This window comes from Phyllostomus discolor, chromosome 3, assembly GCF_004126475.2.
Source record: "Phyllostomus discolor isolate MPI-MPIP mPhyDis1 chromosome 3, mPhyDis1.pri.v3, whole genome shotgun sequence".
In the NCBI taxonomy this organism is placed as follows: domain Eukaryota; kingdom Metazoa; phylum Chordata; class Mammalia; order Chiroptera; family Phyllostomidae; genus Phyllostomus; species Phyllostomus discolor.
Genome location: NC_040905.2, coordinates 195163359 through 195183410, shown reverse-complemented (window position 1 = coordinate 195183410; position 20052 = coordinate 195163359). Strand labels below are relative to the sequence as shown.

Genomic DNA, 20052 nt, shown 5'->3' with positions numbered 1-20052 from the left:
CCAACATGCCCCAGTCCGGTTCAAACCATGCACTGGAATTCCGTGTACCATTTCAGGAATGTGCCATTTCACACAGACTGCTAAAACAGAGGGACCTGTCCCACACCCACCTTCCTCCTCAGAAGTCTAGAGTCGGCAGTCCTCACAGTGAGGATGGTGAAGAAAACGTCTAATGCTCTTCCTTCAGTGGTGGGCACGTGAACACCACCACTGTTTGGGCCTCAGGGATCACTGCACGAATGTGACGCAAACGATCTGTCCCACAGGCCTGGAAAGTCTATCTCATCCTTGTCTGTGGCCTCGGGGCCCCTTGGAATTTCTTGGCCTCGAGGACAAACCCCATTAGGGTCCTTAAACGGTGACGTCATCTCTGGTCCTCATCATCACACATCTCACCCAGCACTTCCCAGGACCCCCAGGCTCCACATCCACTTGCCTCATCAAACCTGCTCTCTTCCTTGCTTCTTCACCTGGTGAATGAGTGACTCACAGCTAGCTGATGACAGCTGAATGGGAGCTCCACTTTCAATGGCAAACATCCCGCCGTGTAGGTTCTCACGTGGGCTGAACACTCAATAGAACAGCGTGAGGAGGGACCCCAGTCACTGTCCCTGGGAAACCACGCAGAGGGTCTAAGAGTCGCACAGACCTCAGGGCGGACCTGGTGGTCTCACCCAAAGGCTGGGGCCTGGCATTCACAGAGCGGGACGCGGGCACGGCGTGAGCTTTATGACACGAGGAACCAACAGAGCAAAGCTAGACTGGAATTCTGAGAGGAGGGTAGGAACAGTTTCGAGTTGATTTTATAAACATGGTTTTGTTCAAACGATTGCACCGTCAGGGGAGTTTTAGACTGAAGTGTTCAAGGTGCTCCAGCATAGGCAGCTTCTCCTGGCTGAGATGGTTCCACAGCTGCGCTCCCAAAACTGAGCCCAGTGCCTACGTTTCGTCAGACATCACTCAACGCTGCAAACAGAACGCCATCAGTCACATTCACCCGGGCATCACTGGGGTAAAGGAAACTTTGGAAAAAATGAGAGAGAGAGAGATTTCTTTACCAGAGGACTTCTCCAAGGTCTCAGTGCTAATATGGCCGAAATCTCTAATTCAAGGATGCGAGTGCAGCCTTTCTCAAATTCACTTAACCCGAGGACCTCACTTCACAGAATTCCCCACTAGAAATTCCCACGGAGTTTCCTTATCTTAAGGAAAAGTCTGTGGAACATCCTTCTCCAATGAATTCCAGTTAACCAGCTCCCAAGGAACTCCACCAGTTCGGCAAGTAAGTCCAGGCACCACACTTTCACCATTGTGTTTTTTCAATAATTACGCACTTGGAAACAACCAAGATATCTGACTACAGGGAAAATGGGCAGAGTCGTTATGGCTCATTCAGATGACGGGGTATTTACTTGGCCACTACATATCATGGTTTAGCCAGGTTTAGAAAAATAGTCAGGGTTGTGGGAAAATCTTCAAAATATAGTAAAAGGAGAGAACAGGTTGACAAATTAGATATATTGCAGTTGTTTTAAGAGTGTAGGCTCCAGACCCAGACTTCCTGGGTTCAAATCCCAGTCCACCCCTTATTAGTGTGTGAAAGACAGCAGAAGTGTGTGCATGGCGCGCGGCAACAACTCCACCCGCTGAGATGAACAAGACCGTGTCTCGGGGTAGGCAGGGTCATGGCTTCCACAAAGATGCCTAAATCCCAATTCCCCAAATCTGGGAATAAGTCGCCTTATGCGGCAAAAGGACTTTGCAAATGTGATTAAGTGAAGGGCTTTCAGACGGGAAGCTCAACCCGGAAATGTCCAGTTAGGCTTGATGTAATCACAAGGGGCCTTAAAAGAGGGAAGCTGGGTGAGGGCGGAAGAGGAGGAGGTTAGAAGACGTTAGCTGCTGGCTTTGAGGGAGGGCGGGGTCGGGAGCCAAGGAGTGCAGGGGGGCTCTAAAACTGGAAAAGGGGAGAACATGAACCCTCCCCTGAAGCCTCCAGAAGGAACACAGCCCTGCTGACACCTTGATTGGAGCCCAGATAGACACCATCTTCGTCTGCTTGAGCTGCCCGAACAAAATACTGTGAACTGGGTGGCTTAAACAACAGATTTATTTTTTCCCTCACAGTCCTGGGGTCTGGGAGTCTGAGATCAGGATGCCGGCAGGGTTGGGTCCTGGTCAGAACTGGCTTTCAAACGTCCTGCAGATGGCGGCCGTCTAGCTGTGTCCTCACAGGCCGAGAGAGCGACTGAGCTCTTGAGTGGCTTTTCTTAAAAGGGCGCTAATCCCACGGTGAGGACCCCACCCTCCCCACATCTGACTCTAACTGCCTCCCAAGTGGCTCTACTGCCAAATGCCAGGCACACTGGCAGTCGCGGCTTCGACATACGAATTTGGGGGTTGGAGGACAAAGCCCAGTCCATGATGGACACATCATAGACTTGGCACCTCTAGAACCATAAGATAGTAAGTGCGTGTTGTTTTAAGCCACTGGACTTGTGCAGTTTGTCCCAGCAGAGGTAGGAAACTAATACCAACATAAACCCAAATTGTCTTTCATGCGCACATGTGTGCAGAGGAAAACAAGACAGGTGGTGAGCGAGGCAGGGTTGTGAGTCTCTGTGGTTTGTACCCTTATTCTCCCACTTTTTTCTACACTATGCATGAAGTAATTTTAAAATATAAAACAAATCAGAAACATTTTTAAAAGAATTATTAGTCATGCTCAGAAAAGTAGAGAGAGCTGCCCACTCTGGCCTTCACGAACGAGGTAGATCCAGGGGCCTTCCCTTTGCGGCAGGCGGCACACGCTGGGCGGGCTGACCAGCTGCCGCCTCCCTGGGGCCCCGGGGAAGCACTGGTCACGCCTGGGGGCAGCGGCACTGGCAGGCGGCAACGCTGGAATTTCACTCCGAACCAGTGAGCATCGCCTCCCATCGTGAGTGGAGGAGAAACCTAGGAAATGTGAATCTGATTTCCTGTTTCTTTTTATAGATAGAGCACTTTCGGAGCCCGAGAAAGCAGCCAGGCCTTGGCCTCACGTCTGGATTTCCTGAGCAGGACAGATTTCCCTGGGGCACCCGTGACAGGCTGCGCTGGTGGGGGGGGGGGGGGGGGGCGAAGAGAACACCTGAAGTCGCTCCCACCCAAGGGAGCCACGGAGTGAGGGCTGCGTGTCCTCCAAACACTCCGTCTGCAGGAACGGGACTCAGTTCCAAACAGCAGAGGATGCGGATTCCGAACGTTTAGAAGATGAACTGGATCAAATAAATGCTTTGATTTTGGTGATTATTATATTATTCCATGTATATGGTGTCTGAGATCCTAAATCAAAGAGCCTTTGTTTCTGCACTTTTCCAAAGGAAAAGAAAAAGCCAGCACCCACTCCTGTTTAAAAAGCAAACCGAGCCGAACAAAGACGCCCACCTGAGGACATGCCTCAGCTCGGGCCGCCTGCAGTGACCTTTCTCCGTGCGGCGTCGGGGCGAGGGTGCCGACATCAAACACGGCTCGCGGGTCCCTGAAATGAGCTCAGGAAGAAAGGAGCTCAGACTTGCATTTTCGATTTCATTTCCTCGCAGTCAAGGGAAGATCCTGCTGTCAGGCCCGGCGGGCACGGGGCCTGTGCCAGGCACAGCTGTGACCCACGCGCCACGAGCTGGCCCCTGGTCCTTTCATCTCCTCTGAAGGCCCCGGGGTGGGAGGATGGGATGGTATGAACCTCTCCCGATGATGAGCCTCGCTCAGAAAGACCAAATTCCCTGCCTGGCGAAACAAGCCTGAGGAACACACAGATATTACTACTTAACATTAAGTTGGGGTGTGTTGGATTGCGTTGCTGACATGGGGGCCGTTCTTTCTGGACAAAACCAGAAGACGAAAACTCAAGGAGGAAAGAACTCTGCTTCTCGAGGGGAAACCCAGGTCAAGACTAAAAACAGAAAACATTTCATTGAAACGGTAAGAGTGAAAATGCGGTAAAAAGCAATGTGCTTACCAAGACCTTTTCGTTCAGCACATTCCCACCCACAGGGTGGGCTTAGCTGTGTGTGAAGATGATTCCCCAAAGAGAAAAAAAGGGACATCTTTTATGGTCACAGTACTTGTCATTTCACTGTCGCCCAGCACACTTTGTTTTGGACTTGGTTTTTCTGAAATTACGGCTGATGATTGAAAACGAATTCCTGAACCCGGATTTTCAGACAAGGGACTTCAATGCTACGGAAGCCACTAGGGAAAAAAATCCCATCCAGAAAGCCATCGTCTGATGCAGGCGCTGCCATTTATCTCAGGGGCACAGCAAGTGACTCACACCTCATTCTGCCGAGGTTCTCTAGGCTTTTCCGCAAAACCTAGCAGCAATTGCAGGTTGCAACCTATGCAACCACAGCTCCTTCGCGGGAGCCTGGTGTGCCCCAGGCGCTGTCCACACTTACTGATGGGGCTGGCCCCCCTTCATTCCCGTTTTGACTGGCGAGGACACAGAGGCGTAGGCAGGTAGCAAGCAGTGGAGCCAGGGTTCAAACTTTAGAAATCGTTCTAGAGAAGCGGCTGTCACACTGAGGCCTGCGATTTTCTTTTTGCCCAGCTCTTTCACATGAAGTGTGAGTTTATGTTTGAGTGAGAGGGAAAGGCGATGAGGTCAGGTGCGGACAGCTGTTGGGAAGCCTCGGATGTTTACATTCAAGGTCATGAGAAATAGCATACGTTATAAGAAATATGTAATATTTTAGGGGAATGTATTCTTTAGGGGAATCTGAAAGGCCCGCTCGGCACATTCTCCCCTCCACCACCCCCGGCCCCTCCACCCTTTAAGCAGCAGCTTATTCACAAAGATCAAACGGATCTGAGACGCCATGCTCCTTAGGGACGTACACAGCGAGTCACTGCGGCGAGTAAGAGCCACATCACATCCTGCCCTGGACTCCAGCAGTCACAGGGGGACATCCTGTTCCCACGCCTGGCTTTGATTAGCTTATACTTCTTACCAGGGATCTTGCAGGAATTAGGGCCTTTGATTCAGCTTTTCTTTCTCGGCTCGAGACTGAATCTTTCTCTGCATGGGGTGAAGTCTGACGTTTCAGAAGCTACTCTCCTGGGAGTGTGGAGTAGCCGTGTGGGGTAAAAGGCGAACAACAGGGACACTTGCTGGTGGTGTCCCCAGCAAGGCACAGGCCTCACTAGGCACTGACTCAGACACCCTGAACCCATCGGAAGACCCAGCACAATGAGCAGTGACAACAGAACCTGCTCACAGGAGGAAATTCCACTCCTGAGAGATGCGCACGCTCCAAAGTTCTATTTCCCAGAGGCGCGACCATGTCACACTTGCCACAGAAGAAAAGACAAGAGCCTCCACCTTCTCAGGACGGCTTTAACCATGGCAACTGTCCTTCTCAAACCACTAAATGGAACGTCCAAAAAGAACTTTGAATTCTGCAATTGGAGAAGTCCCGATTTCAGAACATCCCTTCGCCCCTTTGCAGGACACTGCTTCAACCTCGTCTTTTCTTACCAGTTCCTTCCCAAATGCCACTTTAAAAAAAATGAATGTGCTTTGGGGGTTTGGATAAACAGTGTTCAGGGAGGTTCTGGTCCAAGGCTGAAGGACCCATCTCAGAGCCACAGAGAACAGCGGGGAGCGGCCGTGGCGCTCCACGGCCACCAGCGAACCAGCCTCGTCGACTTTGGCCCCACGTTGCCAAACGCATTCAGTCAAGGGAGTGACCACATATCTCTGCTCAGCCTCAAATTAAGAAACTGATTCCTAGCCCTGGCTGGTGTAGCTCAGTGGATTGAGCGCGGACTGGGAACCAAAGTGTCCCAGGTTCAATTCCCAGCCAGGGTACATTCCTGGGTTGCAGGCCATAACCCCCAGCAACCGCACATTGATGTCTCTCTCTCTTTCTCTCCCTCCCTCCCTCCCTCCCCTCTCTAAAAATAAATAAATAAAATCTTTAAAAAAAAAACTGATTCCTTGCACACAGCTCTTGCAGAGATTTCAGGGCATGAGCCTGGGCGGAGTGGGTGGCTGAGCCCCTTCCTGGGGGTGAGCTCTCAGAAAGAACTCAGGAGAACGCCCAGGCCAGCTGGCCTGGGCCACGCCAGTCCCTCTGTCATCAGCTCAGATCTGTGGATGGCACCAGCTATTCTGTCTGCTGTAATCTGGAGCACTGGAATTAAGTTCTAAAAGGACAAAGGAACCATTCTGGGTCACCGGGATACCACTGTCTCACGGCCTCTCGGAGCACACTCATCCGCCCTGGTAGAGGACTCCAGAGTGACCAGGGCTCTAAGAAGGAGGAGGGGCAGGAAGGAACCTCAGGGGTCAGGTCTAAGAACTGGGGGTTGGGGGGCTGAGGGAAACTTGAGCTCAGTCACCATAGGTGGGCACAGGGAGCTGTCACCTCACAACTCACAGACCTCAAGGACGGAGGGGCAGGCTCCGTAGAAGGCGAGACAGGGCGTGGAAAAAATACAGACGGAGTCAAATACACCTGGGTTGGAAGCTGGCTCTGCCACTACCCGGGCTGGGTGACCTGGGCCAAGTTACTTCGTCCCTCTGGGTTCTGGTATTAACTCTTCGAAAAGGAGATACTGTTGTAAGTCCAGGATCCCTTATGCACAATTCCAAAATCCAGAAAGAGCTCTGAAAACCAAGTTTCGCCATAACTTATTTGGCAGCAAAACCTGACATAAGCCAGTATTAGGCTCTTCGTTGTCTTTCTTTATGTCACGTAATGTGACTAACCTTAAGTTTTATAGCAGAAGTCGAATTTTGTGACAGGGGCTGTCCCAGGGCCCTGCCTGAGTGTGTTACACAACAGTATAGGCCGTGAATTGCTTTTCTAAGTAACAATATATACTCTTTATGGCTCTTCTCCAATTAGAAAAACTCTGAATATAGCGGGCCTCAAGGCCTCAGATAATTTGTATTACATCTGAGAGGCCTGTTGTGGGATCAAATGAGAAAACGAGTGTGAAGTAGGTAGTCCAGTAACAGCTTTCAGGCCTCAATCAGCCACAGCCGCCCTGATTAGGCTCATGTCACCAGAGAATGTCCCGGAAATGTGGTGGTAGACATAACCCTCTGTGGGACGCTACTCATGGAACAAGTCGCCTCACTCTGCTTCATGAATACTGGGTTCACATACATTACCTTTTTTTTGGGGGGGGGGTGGGTTAGGACTTTGCCTTTGATATCCAAAGATAGCAAAGGGAAAAGGAAAAAAAAAGATCCAGTCAATAATCTTTATAATAATGTGATGGTCATGGCGCGTGCATCGTAATTCAAACTGATGACAGAAGGTGAAACTCCTTGGAAATGTTACTTTTGTAATATAAATAGCTGTCCCCTCCTCCCGCCCATTGACAGACACGCACGGACACTCTTAAGTTACAGGACTCGGTGTCCGCGCCTCCTCCCCTCACCACTCCCCGCAGTGTCCCACTGGGCAACTTGCTGGACTCGATCGAGCAACACCTGGCATGCAAAAAGAAACTATGTCAAAAAACTAAACGAAAGATTAAAATAAAAAAAGCAAAGCAACAAAACCCTCACTAATCACCTAGCTAACTGGGTTTCTGTCATGCCTAGAACTTGGAAGTGAAACCAGGATATCTAATAATAAGTAGACTACAGGCACTAAAAAGAGAACTGTCTGTTAACACCCTCCATTTGAAAAGGCCGAAATTAACTGCAATCAAACGGCTGGGTCGTCCTCCCAAACTGACTCCTCATGTACTTCCCAACAGCGTGTGGGTGCCACCTCCGAATCAGGCCTGTGCGTGTGCGGAAGCCCTTTCTTTATTCTCTACCTGTAAGCACATCAACGAAAGGCGCACGTGTGTTCATTCTCGGGACTATGGCCTCTCGAGGGTCATTTGGCAGGTTGGCAGCAGTGGCACGCCTTCAGAGGTGCGCACACAGAGGCAGAGCTCCGTGGAAGCTGGTGGCATGGACTCATGACAGCAGGAAGACTTGGAGTCCCTCAGCTCCTAGGTGAAGGCAGGACAGCCTGGAGCCGTGTGGGGGTAATTTCCCCTTTGAAAGTCCTCATTGGCTTCCCACCGACCACGGGATAAAGTCTAAAATCTGGACCCTAAAAGCTGTCTGGCTCCAACCAACTTTGTTTTCCTTCTAGTCTCTTCCTTTAACCCACCCAGACCTTATGTTCACACCTTAAATGTTCCATGTTCTCTATTCTTGGGGGGCCTCTGTAGGTGCTTTTCCTATAGAAATTGTCCCTGGAACAATTTCCTCCACCCTCTGAACCTCACTTCTTCAGTTCAAAGCCGAGATGGCAAAGGGGGCTTCCCTGCTCCCCACGGTGAGGTGGTCCACCTTGTTCTCGACTCCCCCAGATCTTCATGCTTCTTTGTCATGAAATTACCACCTTTGTGTGATGTTGTTTTTCTTACTGAACTCTAAGTTCCCCAAGGGCAGGGGAGCTGCCTTGTTCACCTCTGTATGAACAAATGTAACATGGACCTATTTGAGTGGAATTTTTTCCTCTAAAAATCACATGAGGATCAATAAGATAAAACTTCTAGTCAATTTTTTTCTAATAATTGGTCTTTGAAAATGACTATATCCCTTTAAAAATAGAAATCCTATCATCCCCCATCTTTCAAAAGGAAACTAAAAGCAAAAATATGTGTCTTTTCGATAGCCGGGGTACGGGTGGGGGAAATTTATAGGTTTCTCTTTCCTTATCACGTCCTGGCTTTCAGTAAAATTCACTTGAGGGTTTAGAAATTCCAGCATGTCTCCAGCATGATTTTCACCAGAGGGGAAGTTAAAAATTATATTTTTTCATCACCTACCATTAAATCGTCCATCTGAGTCATGCAACAAAGCAACTGAGTCACCTCTACTGGCACCAAACATGGAGGAGTGCATTAGCAACATCCCCACTCACAAAACTGAGGTTGGAGCCAGCGGTTCTGACGCTGACCATGAATCGTCCAGTTTGGCCACTTGGAGTGATGCGTCAGCCTCCTCCCTGATCATGAACTTGGAGGCTAGCTAGCCAAGCAACACTCCAAATGTTCCCAGGCATAAACCGAAAGAAAATTACACTTTGCATTCAGTTCATTTTAACCCGTGTTGCAATCCGGGGAAGCCCTGCCACTTACTTTGAATGTTTTAGAGGTAAACGTGAAGGCATGAGGTGCACAGACCTGAATAAATGAATAACCATCTTACTATAAAGGGGCAGACACCAACCCTATAGGGATGGGATATGGAAAGGAGATGAGCATGAGTGTGGAAGGAAGTGCTGGGAAACATCAGTTCTGGCTGCTGGGATGCTGAGGGCAAACTTTAGGACCCTGCCTTATTTTAGGTCTGGTGGGGAAGACTGACAGACGACAGCAGGTACTAGGGAACTAGGGGACAGTGCCGACATGTCCTTATTTTTGTCCATGTGCTAGAAGTAAAGTAAGGGGGCCATACAGTGAAATGAAGACAAGTGAAAATACCCATTGAGCACATGAACTTTAAAGAAGGTTTTCTAATGAAACAATGTAAAGGCGGCTAGGCAGGTGGAGCCAGCTAAGCTATACCTGACAGGAGAACCATTGCACCTGCCTTCCGTGTGAGCAGAAGGGGCTGAGATGTGTGAAGAACCTTCTTCCTTCCCAATCAGGGTACATGCCTGGGTTGCAGGCCATGACCCCCAGCAACCGCACATTGATGTTTCTCTCTCTCTCTCTCTCTCGCTTCCCTCTCCAAAAATAAAAAAAAAATAAATAAAATCTTAAAAAAAAAAACCTTCTTCCAGCAAACCATGGGTTCTTATGGAGGCCATTTAGAGTCACTTATCTGAGGAGGTTCTCCAGATTGGGCTGAAGTCAAGTGGTACGAAATTTTTTTCCAGGATACCATGCAGAATGCCCAATTGGCATCTTGGTGCTAAGCACGAACAAAAAAAACCTCCTGTGTTAGTTTTCTCTCTCTCAAACACTCGGCTGACCACTGCCCTAAAACCTGGAGGGATTAAAGAACTTATCAAATCACCAGCTTTCTCCTTTTCCTGGTCCCTTCTCTTTCCTTCCTGAGTAATTTAGCCCAAAAGCCATTAGGTGGGTTTGGACAAGACTGTGTCTCCAGTGGGGGTGGGAGGAGCCACAGTGGCCCTGAGGGGTGTGCTGAAGGCAGAACAGGGTGGGTAGGGGACAGCGGTGACCCAGCACAGGATCAATCATACAATAAATATATTGAGGATGATAGGAATCAGGTATCCTGTTATTAAGAAGGTTTAAATATGAAAAAGAGAAAATGAAACCTGTGGTATGAGATTAGAATTAAAGATATGTGTGGGTGAGCTCATGGTTTTTAAGATGGATGGATGGAAGGAAGGAAGGAAGGAAGGAAGGAAGGAAGGAAGGGAATATTCTTTAATTCTGTCCATTGAGAGTACCTGTGATAATCCAACAGCAGTGAGCACACCCAACACCCGGATCTCGGTCTCTAAATACCATTCTCCACTAGAAGAAACTAGTGCTCTTCAGAGAAATGGCTGATTTCAGGGCTAGAAAAATGTACGATGAGACTGGACCTCTCATGGTGCAAGCAAGGACGTGCCCAAATAGTAATGGGGACACGTCAAAAGGACACTGAAGTTAGCCTGAAAGGGCTCCCATGAGCTCTATCTGAAGAGATTAAGGATAAAAATAATAATAGAACTGCACTATAACCCACTGACTATAATAGGAATCCATAAGACCATAATGATATAAATAGACCAATGAATGAATTCAAAGTTTTCTGAGGAGTAGGATAAAGATTACATAGTACCGAAGTACCTCCCTACAGAATACATACTAATTACCAAAGGAAAAAATAAATAACTTCACTGTGCAGAAGCCTGGCAGTCACTCCCTCGATCGAGTAACCGAAATGAGTACCACGTGAAAAAAATTAACATCTGTCCCCACAGTGGGACAGACTGACACGATGCACTGCCAGACTGGACCCAGTGAAAACACGCATCATTTCTGGAGCGCTCCTACCCGGAACGCACCCCTTGAACGCCATCACGGGAAAGCATCAGACAGACCCAAATGCAGAGACGGGCTACACGACCTGGGGCTGACGGAGCGTCCTGCTGGTGACTTCCTGGCAACCGGTTGAGAGTAAAAACTTGGAAACTTTTCTTTAGGTTGAGACTGTTTCAGAGTTTAAAACTTAAGAACAAAAAGAGTCACCCTGTGTCACTGTAGATTCGATGGGAGCCAAGTGTCAAAATGGGATATAGATTTGGGGGACCAATTTAAAGGCTGACAATTATACACTAGGGCAATGCTTTTAAATTCTCTCTGGTAAAGAAACACTGTTCCCCCAGTCTTTTGCAGACCAACGCTTCTTAAAACTATGGAGTCCCACACTTGGATGTGAGGACAGCATCAAATTGCTACAGGAGCTTTCAAAAGCTTGCTCTCACTGTCCGTAACTGCGTCCGTGTGGCCCCATAACCAACTCTTCACAGACTAGCTGGGGCCACACTCTCAGCAGCATCCCTCTGCGGTGGGACGTGTGGGTCTCCAGTGGCCAAATGGGAAGTAAAAACTACTGGTCACACTGTTACCCATAATGGTAGCAATAACAATTACTATTACAATCGGCATTAACCGACTATACAAAGTATTCAAGAAAGGGACTGCCCAGCCAATGGGAGAGGGGACGAAAGACCTGCCTTTTTGCAGAGTAACTCAACTGCTCTAAACGGGTCACAGGACACAAAGAGCTGGGACCACCCTGAATTCCAAAGTAATTGCTCTGTGGTGACTGAAAGCAAACCCAATCACCTAGAAGAGGGACAATAGCATCTTCTATGGGTCAATCTATGACATCAAGTCACGACGGCCATTGTTGGGAAGGGACCTCGCATTCAGAAGGGGTTAGCAGAGCACATCCCCCCCCCGTATCGGATGGGTATGATTTCACTCACAGACACTCAGGGGGAAGCTGCTGACTCCAACAGGCCACATGGGCCCCACGGGCCCCACAGAGTCCCTCCCTCCACCAAGAAGCAGCCCCTTCAGATAAAAGAGAACAATTCTCGGCGCTAAACAAAGACCACAGCAGAGTGACGAGCAAGGAGCTGTTGCATCCTCTGGGAAATGCCTAACAGCATCCGGGCTCAGGCTTCTTGCAGAGGACACTCTGACACTCCCACTGCTGCATTCTCCGAACGCTGAAGTCCTTGTGCTAGTGGACCCTGGACGCATTGCAGCCACACACGGAGGAGGCTCCACACGGAAACCTGTAAGGTGAAACCCACCCACGGCATCCGCAGCACTTCACTTACCTGGAGCAGTTTTGTAGTATGATGTTCGGGAGGGCAGCGACAAGGCGTTCTTCGCCCTGGAGCTCTGGGTACTCTGCAGGACTTGTCTCTGCCTCTTCAGCTCCTCTTCCCTTTCCTGGGCAGCTCGGATCTCTTCTTCGATCATGGACAAAGTCCGCTGCTTCCTGGACCTCAGCCTGAAGGGCCCAACCATCACGTCAGACTCTTGCGTGGCCAGGAGCGAGGCTGTGCTTCTCAGCTCGGCCGCCTCCGAGTACTTGCTGAAATAGCTCCCTTCGGGTCTGGTCTCCTCCATGTTTATTGGGCCACTGGGTTGCGCTGCTGGCAATGGAGGGGAGGGTCCCCGTTCCCTGAGCACCCTGTCTTCAGCAGGCAGGATCTTTGGTAATACATCCCTTTTCTCTTGAACGGGAGAGGACACCTGAGGTGGCTCGAACATGCTCTGAGGCTTCTCTGGGCTCGGAGCCCCGGTTGCAGCTCCCTCTGGAGCTGCCCCGGGTGCCCGCTGTTCCGCTCCCCCCTTGCTGGTTTCAGACACAGCTCTATCCACTTGCTCGGCTATGGCTTGTTGAATGGCATTTTGCACCAGGAGACCAGCCTGATATTCCAAGGGGTCATCGACCGATGGGGAGTCTCCCAGCGTGGACGAAGGGGAATAGAAACCGTGATCGCTAAATGATTTGGAGACACCTTCTCCTCGGCCTTCTGAAGGATTGTCAGTTTGGGGGGTCTGGGGCAGAGAAAAATCGGCCAGGGAATTTTCCTGGAGGGCGTTGGTGGTCTCGTTGGAGGCGCCGCTGTCACTGATGTTGTCCATGCTGAAATCATTGGACAGCGTCTCCAGGACGGTGGTGTCCTGGGACCTCACGGACAATTCATCCAAACCAGAGTCTAGCTCCTCTTGAGTCAGAGAGACATTGACAGACCTTGAAAACTGATCCAGAATCCCAGGGTCTTCATCCTTGACCACGGTGAGGATGGCCCGGGCACTTGTGAACTCTCCGTCCTCTGCCCACAGTTTGGATAAGGGCCCGCGTTTGGAGGGCTCGCTGTAGGGCCCTTCTCTCCCCTGAGGGCCTGTGCTGCCCTGGCCCCCTCCCGGAGACTGGCTGTCCAGAGCACAGTGGCCTTTCTGCCCCTTGGCTGCCGATGCGCCACTGTCTTCTGGAGGACCTGCGATGGAGGCTGGTCTTGAGACGGCCAGGGGCTTGTCTGAGTTGATTGAACCCAGAGGCCTGTAGAAGGGCTTGATGGAGAAAAGCCTGGGCGTACTCTGGCCCTTGGCTGCTGTTTGCCTGGAGTTCTCCATGAGCTGGAACTGTTTGCGAGCTGCAGAGAAATCTATCTGCTCTGTGACCACGTCCTTCACACCCTCAGCCGCGCCGGGAGGTTCTCGAGAGGAGGCAGGGGCTGCGCAGGGCTGCGGCGCCGGCGCCGGGGGCCGCTGCTGCATCAGCAACTGCTCCTGCTGCGCTCTCCGCTCCTTGCGCTCCTTGTACTTCTTGTGCGACTCCAGGTGCTCCTTGTCCAGCTGTTCCTCGATGGTTTTTTCCTGCGGAGGGTTCCACCACTTGGCCGCAATGCCGGGATTCTTTTTCACAGCCTGACTCCGGATGAGTTCTCGCCTTTCCTTTTCCAGCTCCAGCATCTCTTCGGTGGGCCTCACTTTTTGGACACAGTACTGTTCTTTCTCGTTCTCGTCATCCTCAAAGAGCTTGGAGGGCTTCTTATCCTCATGGAAGGCACGCAGCTCAAACTTGGCTTCCTTCTTCAGCGTGGTGAAGGTGAATTCCCCGTCTCGGGAGGAGCACCAGGAGCTTGTAGAGGAGGTGGGGCTCACGGGTGCCTGCAGGCTGTCCCCCAGCAGATCTCTGGGTTGGTCAGGGGAGTGGCCGTTTGCTCTTTCACCCTCTGCCATGGCGTCAGAGTTGCTCTTACTGAGCTCGATGTGAGGAGGCACCTGCCTGCCAGCGGCTCTCTCGGTGGGTTCCGGCTGGACGGCCATGTGGGCAGGCGGGCTCGGGCTGCCCGTCAGGATGGCTGCGCCAGGCTCCGGGGAGGATGTGCCGTTGTAGGTTCCGTCCACGGCGGAATCACAGCAGTTGGCCTCCAGCACCTCATCTAGATACCGGATCTCACTGGCCACGTCATTATCCAGAGACTCATGGTGATCAGCGAGGAGGCCGTTGTGGGGGGGCGAGTAGAAAGGGGAGGGGTGGTCCATGGGATGCGCAGCAGAGGTGATTCCAGGGACACTTTTACATTCTGCAACAGAGACCTCAATTTCCATGTTTTTGTGGTCTGAGGGAAGGGAGCCGATGGCAGGGTCCAGGGGGTTGGCACCACAGATGTCTCTCTCGGTTTTTAGCCGGATATCATCCTCGGAAAGCTGGGGAGGCTTCTGGAAGAAAGGGGAAACGAAGGTCGGGGTTAGACACCACTTCTCTTATGGATGCAAACATCGAGAAATTACCAGGTACTAACAGGGAGGAACATTGAAACCACAATGGCAAGTCCTGCTGAATGGAGATCTCCCTGCCAATGAGGCTTTGCAATTTTCATTTTGTTGCACTAACAGATACCTACACCTCTCCGTTTTACAGATTCCACTGTGTTTACTGGGTGTCCAGAGAATGTTCCTTCAATGCTACTCCCCTTTTTAAAATTTGCGAGTCAGTTAGGATTCATCATCTGAAGACATACTCAAATATCTTCACAAATAGAAGACCTTATACAGAAATTTTACCAGAGTCTCCCAAAATATTCACAGCAAACTACTGCAGAAATATAATAGGAATATTTGTGTGTCCTGGATTTGTGTGTATAAAGAACATCCTTTTACATGAACAAATCTTCTTGAAAAGCTATGATTCTTTGCCAAATGTAATACAATTATTCTGGACACAAGAAACTTTTTAGAATTTTTTTTCCAACATAAAATACTGGAACACAATCGATTCTTTCAGTGACTCCCCTTCAAGGCTCCGGAGCCCTGCGGCATCACAAACACCACAGCCACTGCCACCGACTGTGGTTCCGTTCTCTGGGACACACAGCAGAACAATACTCTTAGTCTAGGAAGGAATGTTGCTCTGAAAGGTGGGTTTCTGGCTGCATGTCCCCTCTAGTTCCTAAAATGCTTTATGTGATAGCTCCAATTTTGTGGTTAAATAAGAAAACCACATCTTCTAAATGTTTTGAAATATGCATTTTTTTCCCATTGGTTATCAATGTCAGGTAATTTTGTTACTGATATTATTAGCAAGATTAATTTCAAGTTCTAGGATAATTATATTCCCATACCAAAAGACTCTGGTTTGTTCCAGATAATTCGGCAGTCAATTATGAGCCTGATTTGGGTCCCCCTTGAAGATGTCGCTAGCACCTCGGTCAGCTTTGTCTCCCGGTCTCAGGTCTACGCCCAGGATTACTGACGGAGCACAGTGCAAAACTGCAATAGGGTATAAATTTTCACTTATTTAAAAAGTTTCAAACAATTTTATAGGCTTATAACATAAAAATTAAAACCGCCTTAAGAAGATTCTAGGGGATTAATTTCAAAATCCTTCCCCCAAAAGTGGATAATTATAGATTTGTTCATGAGATCTAGAAAAATACAGGCATTCACCTACGTGCTGTGCTCTGCCGTCAAGGTGTTGACAGCCTCGCACGGTTCTCCGTGGACCGACCAGAAGGTCATCCCTGAACTAAAATAAACGCTTGTCCCTGAGCTGGGGATTTCCTTCAGGCCTCGTTTTCCACAACCCCCTTTAGACTGAAGTCAATCAAGTAATATACATTCCCTTCTTTAGGAAGAGGCAAAAGATGATGGATAGTCTTGGATGATCTAGTCCAGGTCTGGATTTTGTCAAAGACTGGTCCTTAAAACCACAATAACTTCTTTTACTTTTGGCCATCATCAGCACATTGTCATCTTTATAATGAACTAAACAGGCATGCCAAATACATTTTATTGTCCTTTTATAAACATTAACTAAACTTTCTTCTGGTAAGGCAATTATCAGTGACTTCTTTGTAATTAAGAATTACAGAAGTGGCCCTGATCTGTGTGGCTCAGTTAGTTGGGCATCACCCCACAAAGCTGAAGGTCACAGGCTCGATTCCCAGTCAGGGCACATGCCTGGGTTACGGGTTCAGTCCCCGGGTCGGGGCATGTACAAGAGGCAACTGATCAAGGTTTCTCTCCCTCTCTTTCTCCCTCCTTTCTCCTTTTTCTAAAAAAATAAATACAATCTTAAAAAAAAAAAGAATAAGAGAAGTGGCTGGAGCCCCCTCCAGCTGTGACTTTTAACAACTATATAATACTATACAGAGGAAGTTGTTGGTGTTCTAAGACTATGTGGCTGTGCAATTTCTGTACATGTGCAATTACAAATATTAAAGATTTATTTAGCTATTTTAAAAAATTACAGATTTGAATGCCTGAACATATTGGCTGCCATTCAGTTTCAAGTAAACCTAGATCAAAATTAGCCCACCCCATGGAAAGCTATTGTCGGAACAAACAGAGCAACACAGAGAGAAGCACAGTACCGCTGAGGAGAAATCAGATTATCCTTGACCCTTCCACCCTCAGCTTCATTCAGTCGATAATCTACTAATACTATTCTTCATGGGAATAAGTGGAGCTTTCCTCCCATCCCTTGTGAGGGTGGTGGGGAGGCAAGTATAAAACCAGTAGGAGCTGCTGGGGCTGAAATATGCTTAAAAACCACTGCTGAACTATAAAACACTTTCAAATAGTTGACACGAGAGGGGAGAGGGCAGTCTACCATTAAAGGAAGCTAAAGGGCCAACAATTCATTGTATCGTTCATTCAGTTATTCATCGGTGCAGGGAACACGTTGGAGGGCTTATTCGGTAGGGCTGGGATACAACTCGCAGCCACAATAAGCTCCAGGAGACAACACCATTTTTAAACAAACACTGAATTTCCCACACTTCTTGGGAAGCCGTGAGTCTATTTTGGAGTTTGCTTAGTCTAGCTGGGCGAAGTCAAACCCTTGCCTATACTTATCTCCCGTACAGAGGGGTGGCTGAGCCTTGCTCCTCGGTGTTTCCCAAGGACGTTTTGTGGCTCCTCACGACAGCCTGTCTCTTTGTCCTGGCCACCTCACAGGTCAGTGTTGGACCGTGAATGAGCAGGTGCCGTGACAGGTTTCTTTTTTAGAACCTAAAAATCCCACCAATTCTTCCCAAGGCAGACTTTCAGAAGTAGCAACAACCGTTCCAATTCAAAATTTCAAGGCTGATGATAACACGTGATGGTACACCTCTGTGGTGTGAAAAAACTAGCTTTGGCTTTCTGCCAGAAATTGTGAGTCTCTTAGTTATGTTTCTGGGATGTGTTCAACTGAGATTTTAAAAAATGCTGATTATTGTTTAAAAGCCAAAGTTTGCGGTCCCAGTGTCACGTGAGACGGTTCTTTCCCAACACATTTAAAAATATATAGTCAGACACTGGAAGATGTAAACAGGGAAGAGTCTCTCTCTTCTGTTACGTGTGTCCGCCCCCTCCTCTCCTTTCCATAAATTCAGAAAATCCTTCCTGACAGTCCTATCTGCTTCAGGGAGCAGCAGCTCTAAGCTGTAAACCCCCATCAGGGCAGAAATACTCAAAGAAATAAACAACTCTGCATCACTGATTCACGACCAGGAATCCGAGGTCCTGAGCTTAACAAGAAAGCAAATTCCTAAATTCTAATCTCAGCAGGAAGAATTTACCTTCATGCAAGGCAGCCTGGTGTGATCATACCCCCCCAACCCCCCTGCAACTACACCAGGTACATGGAAATCGGCTGGAAATCCCGCAGTCCGAATTTGACAGGAGTCCGGATTTGACATTATCCAATGATGTCTGGTTTAGACCAACAAATGCTTATTGCTCCCTTTGAAGATCAGAAAGGCCAGCACTTTCTCCATGCTTCAGGTAATGTGAACTTGATTCCAGATTCAGATAAAATGACATACTCAGTAAATGGGCTGGAAAATCCTTTCTGAAATAAATTATGCCCTGATGCAAAAAACAAGATAGGAAAGAACCACCAAACTGGACTTTCCAAGGTCAGAGGACACCTAGGGTGCTAAAGGGGCCACGGGAAATGATGGCTTGCCCTGCTACCACTTGAGGGGGAGCCCCAGCAGCACGGCCCATAATACCTGTTTTCCCAGAATAGCTGTCCGCTGGTCAGGATGTCTGTCTCCTCCACCATTTACTTAAAAATACTTGGGCAGAGACCATGTAACGCAGCTGGGTATGTCTGGAATTAGTTTAAATTATAATCCAGCGGTAGACAGCCGTGCTCATCAGGAATACAGGCCCAACCAGGACCTAACCAGAAATTCCTCCCTCTATAGGAGGCGGCTTCCTAGTAGTTGAGCTCTCTTAACTCCCGCAGGACCCCTAGGGCTTTGTTAACTGGCATAATTAAAGTGAGAAATGAATTTTCATCAGTGAAATTAATGGCTTGTCAATTAGCAGAATGGAGTGTGAGGAACGGGTGAAACTGATGGAGTTCGTTTGGGTTTGTGGAGCAGAGTATCCTTCCGCCTTCCATGCCTGGCACACAAACGGAGTGAGCACTGTGACGGGCGCACCGGTAGGGGTGGGGCCCGAAGGCGGGGAACGCCACAGCCCTGCGCCCAGCCTTCGGCTCGGAGAGTGGTGGTTGTTTCAACGCCCACTGTATAGTAGCAGAATCCTGCCTTTGTAAAACTGCCACGCCTGTCTTCACGCAAGGTGGGGACAGAGTATCTAGGATCTACCAGAGCCGAGACCTCTTTGAGGTTACAGACAATGGTTTTGTACCTGCTTTTACAAATGTGTGTTTAATAAATGAGTGGAACACCAGAGTTTGGTCTAAGACTTGCTTTTACTATATGTAACCTGATAGCCAGATTGTACCTAAAGCTGCCATACTGTAACCAAAAAGTGTTTGTTTAATAATTACATAGAGCAAATGAGTTAGGATTAATATACAATGTAAATTTCCAGGTCTCCTGTAAAAGTTCAGCCAGACTCTGTGCAAGACAACCATGGAGCTTTTCTGATAATGTAACTTCTGCTCTGGCTGGTGTGGCTCAAATGGACTGCACGCTGGCCTGCAAACCAACAGGTTGCAGGTTTGATTCCCAGTCCAAGCACATGCCTGATTTGTGGGCCAGGTCCCCAGTTTGGGGCATGCAAGAGACAACCAATTGCTTTGCTGTTTCTCTCCCTCTTTTCCCCTCACTTCCTCTCTGTCTAAAAATACATCAATCTTTAAAAAAAAATGTAACTCCTTTGTAAGCAGGGCTCATAATAATCTCTCAAATCTGGTTTGAGATTTGAATTAGACAATGTATTTAAAAGTACTATGTAAAATGTAAATGCAAATATTCATTATTATTAAGCAATTTTACACCAAAGCGTCAATGATTAACATTACATTCTTTCCAGGAGGAAGAGGCAGGAGCTGATGGTGAAGTTTTCTGCTTTTGAGAAGAAAAAAAAAAATCAACTGTGGGATTAAAGGACCAAGGCCCAGGCCCTAAGGTATCTCCAGTCTCCCCACCCCCCCTCCCTCTCCTCAGCATTCCTGATCCTTAAATGGCGTTTTTAGAGGGAGACACGCACAATCAGAAAGCTGCACTTACTGCCGCAGCAAACAGAATAATCGCACACAATGTCCTCAAAAGTCCAGTTCTGAAGACGCAGGAGAATGGACGGTCAAGAACA

At 48.7% G+C, this 20052-nt stretch overlaps 1 protein-coding gene across 11 annotated transcripts in view; it reads right to left on the bottom strand.

The window, feature by feature from the left end:
* Positions 1–20052, bottom strand: part of PALM2AKAP2 (PALM2 and AKAP2 fusion) — a 411865-nt gene that overhangs the window by 16654 nt on the left and 375159 nt on the right. For all 11 annotated transcript variants that reach the window (XM_036022040.1, XM_036022031.1, XM_036022034.1 and 8 more), the window contains one exon: positions 12315–14715. In XM_036022040.1, coding sequence (XP_035877933.1) covers positions 12315–14715 — 2401 coding nt within the window. The remainder of the gene's footprint in view (positions 1–12314; positions 14716–20052) is intronic.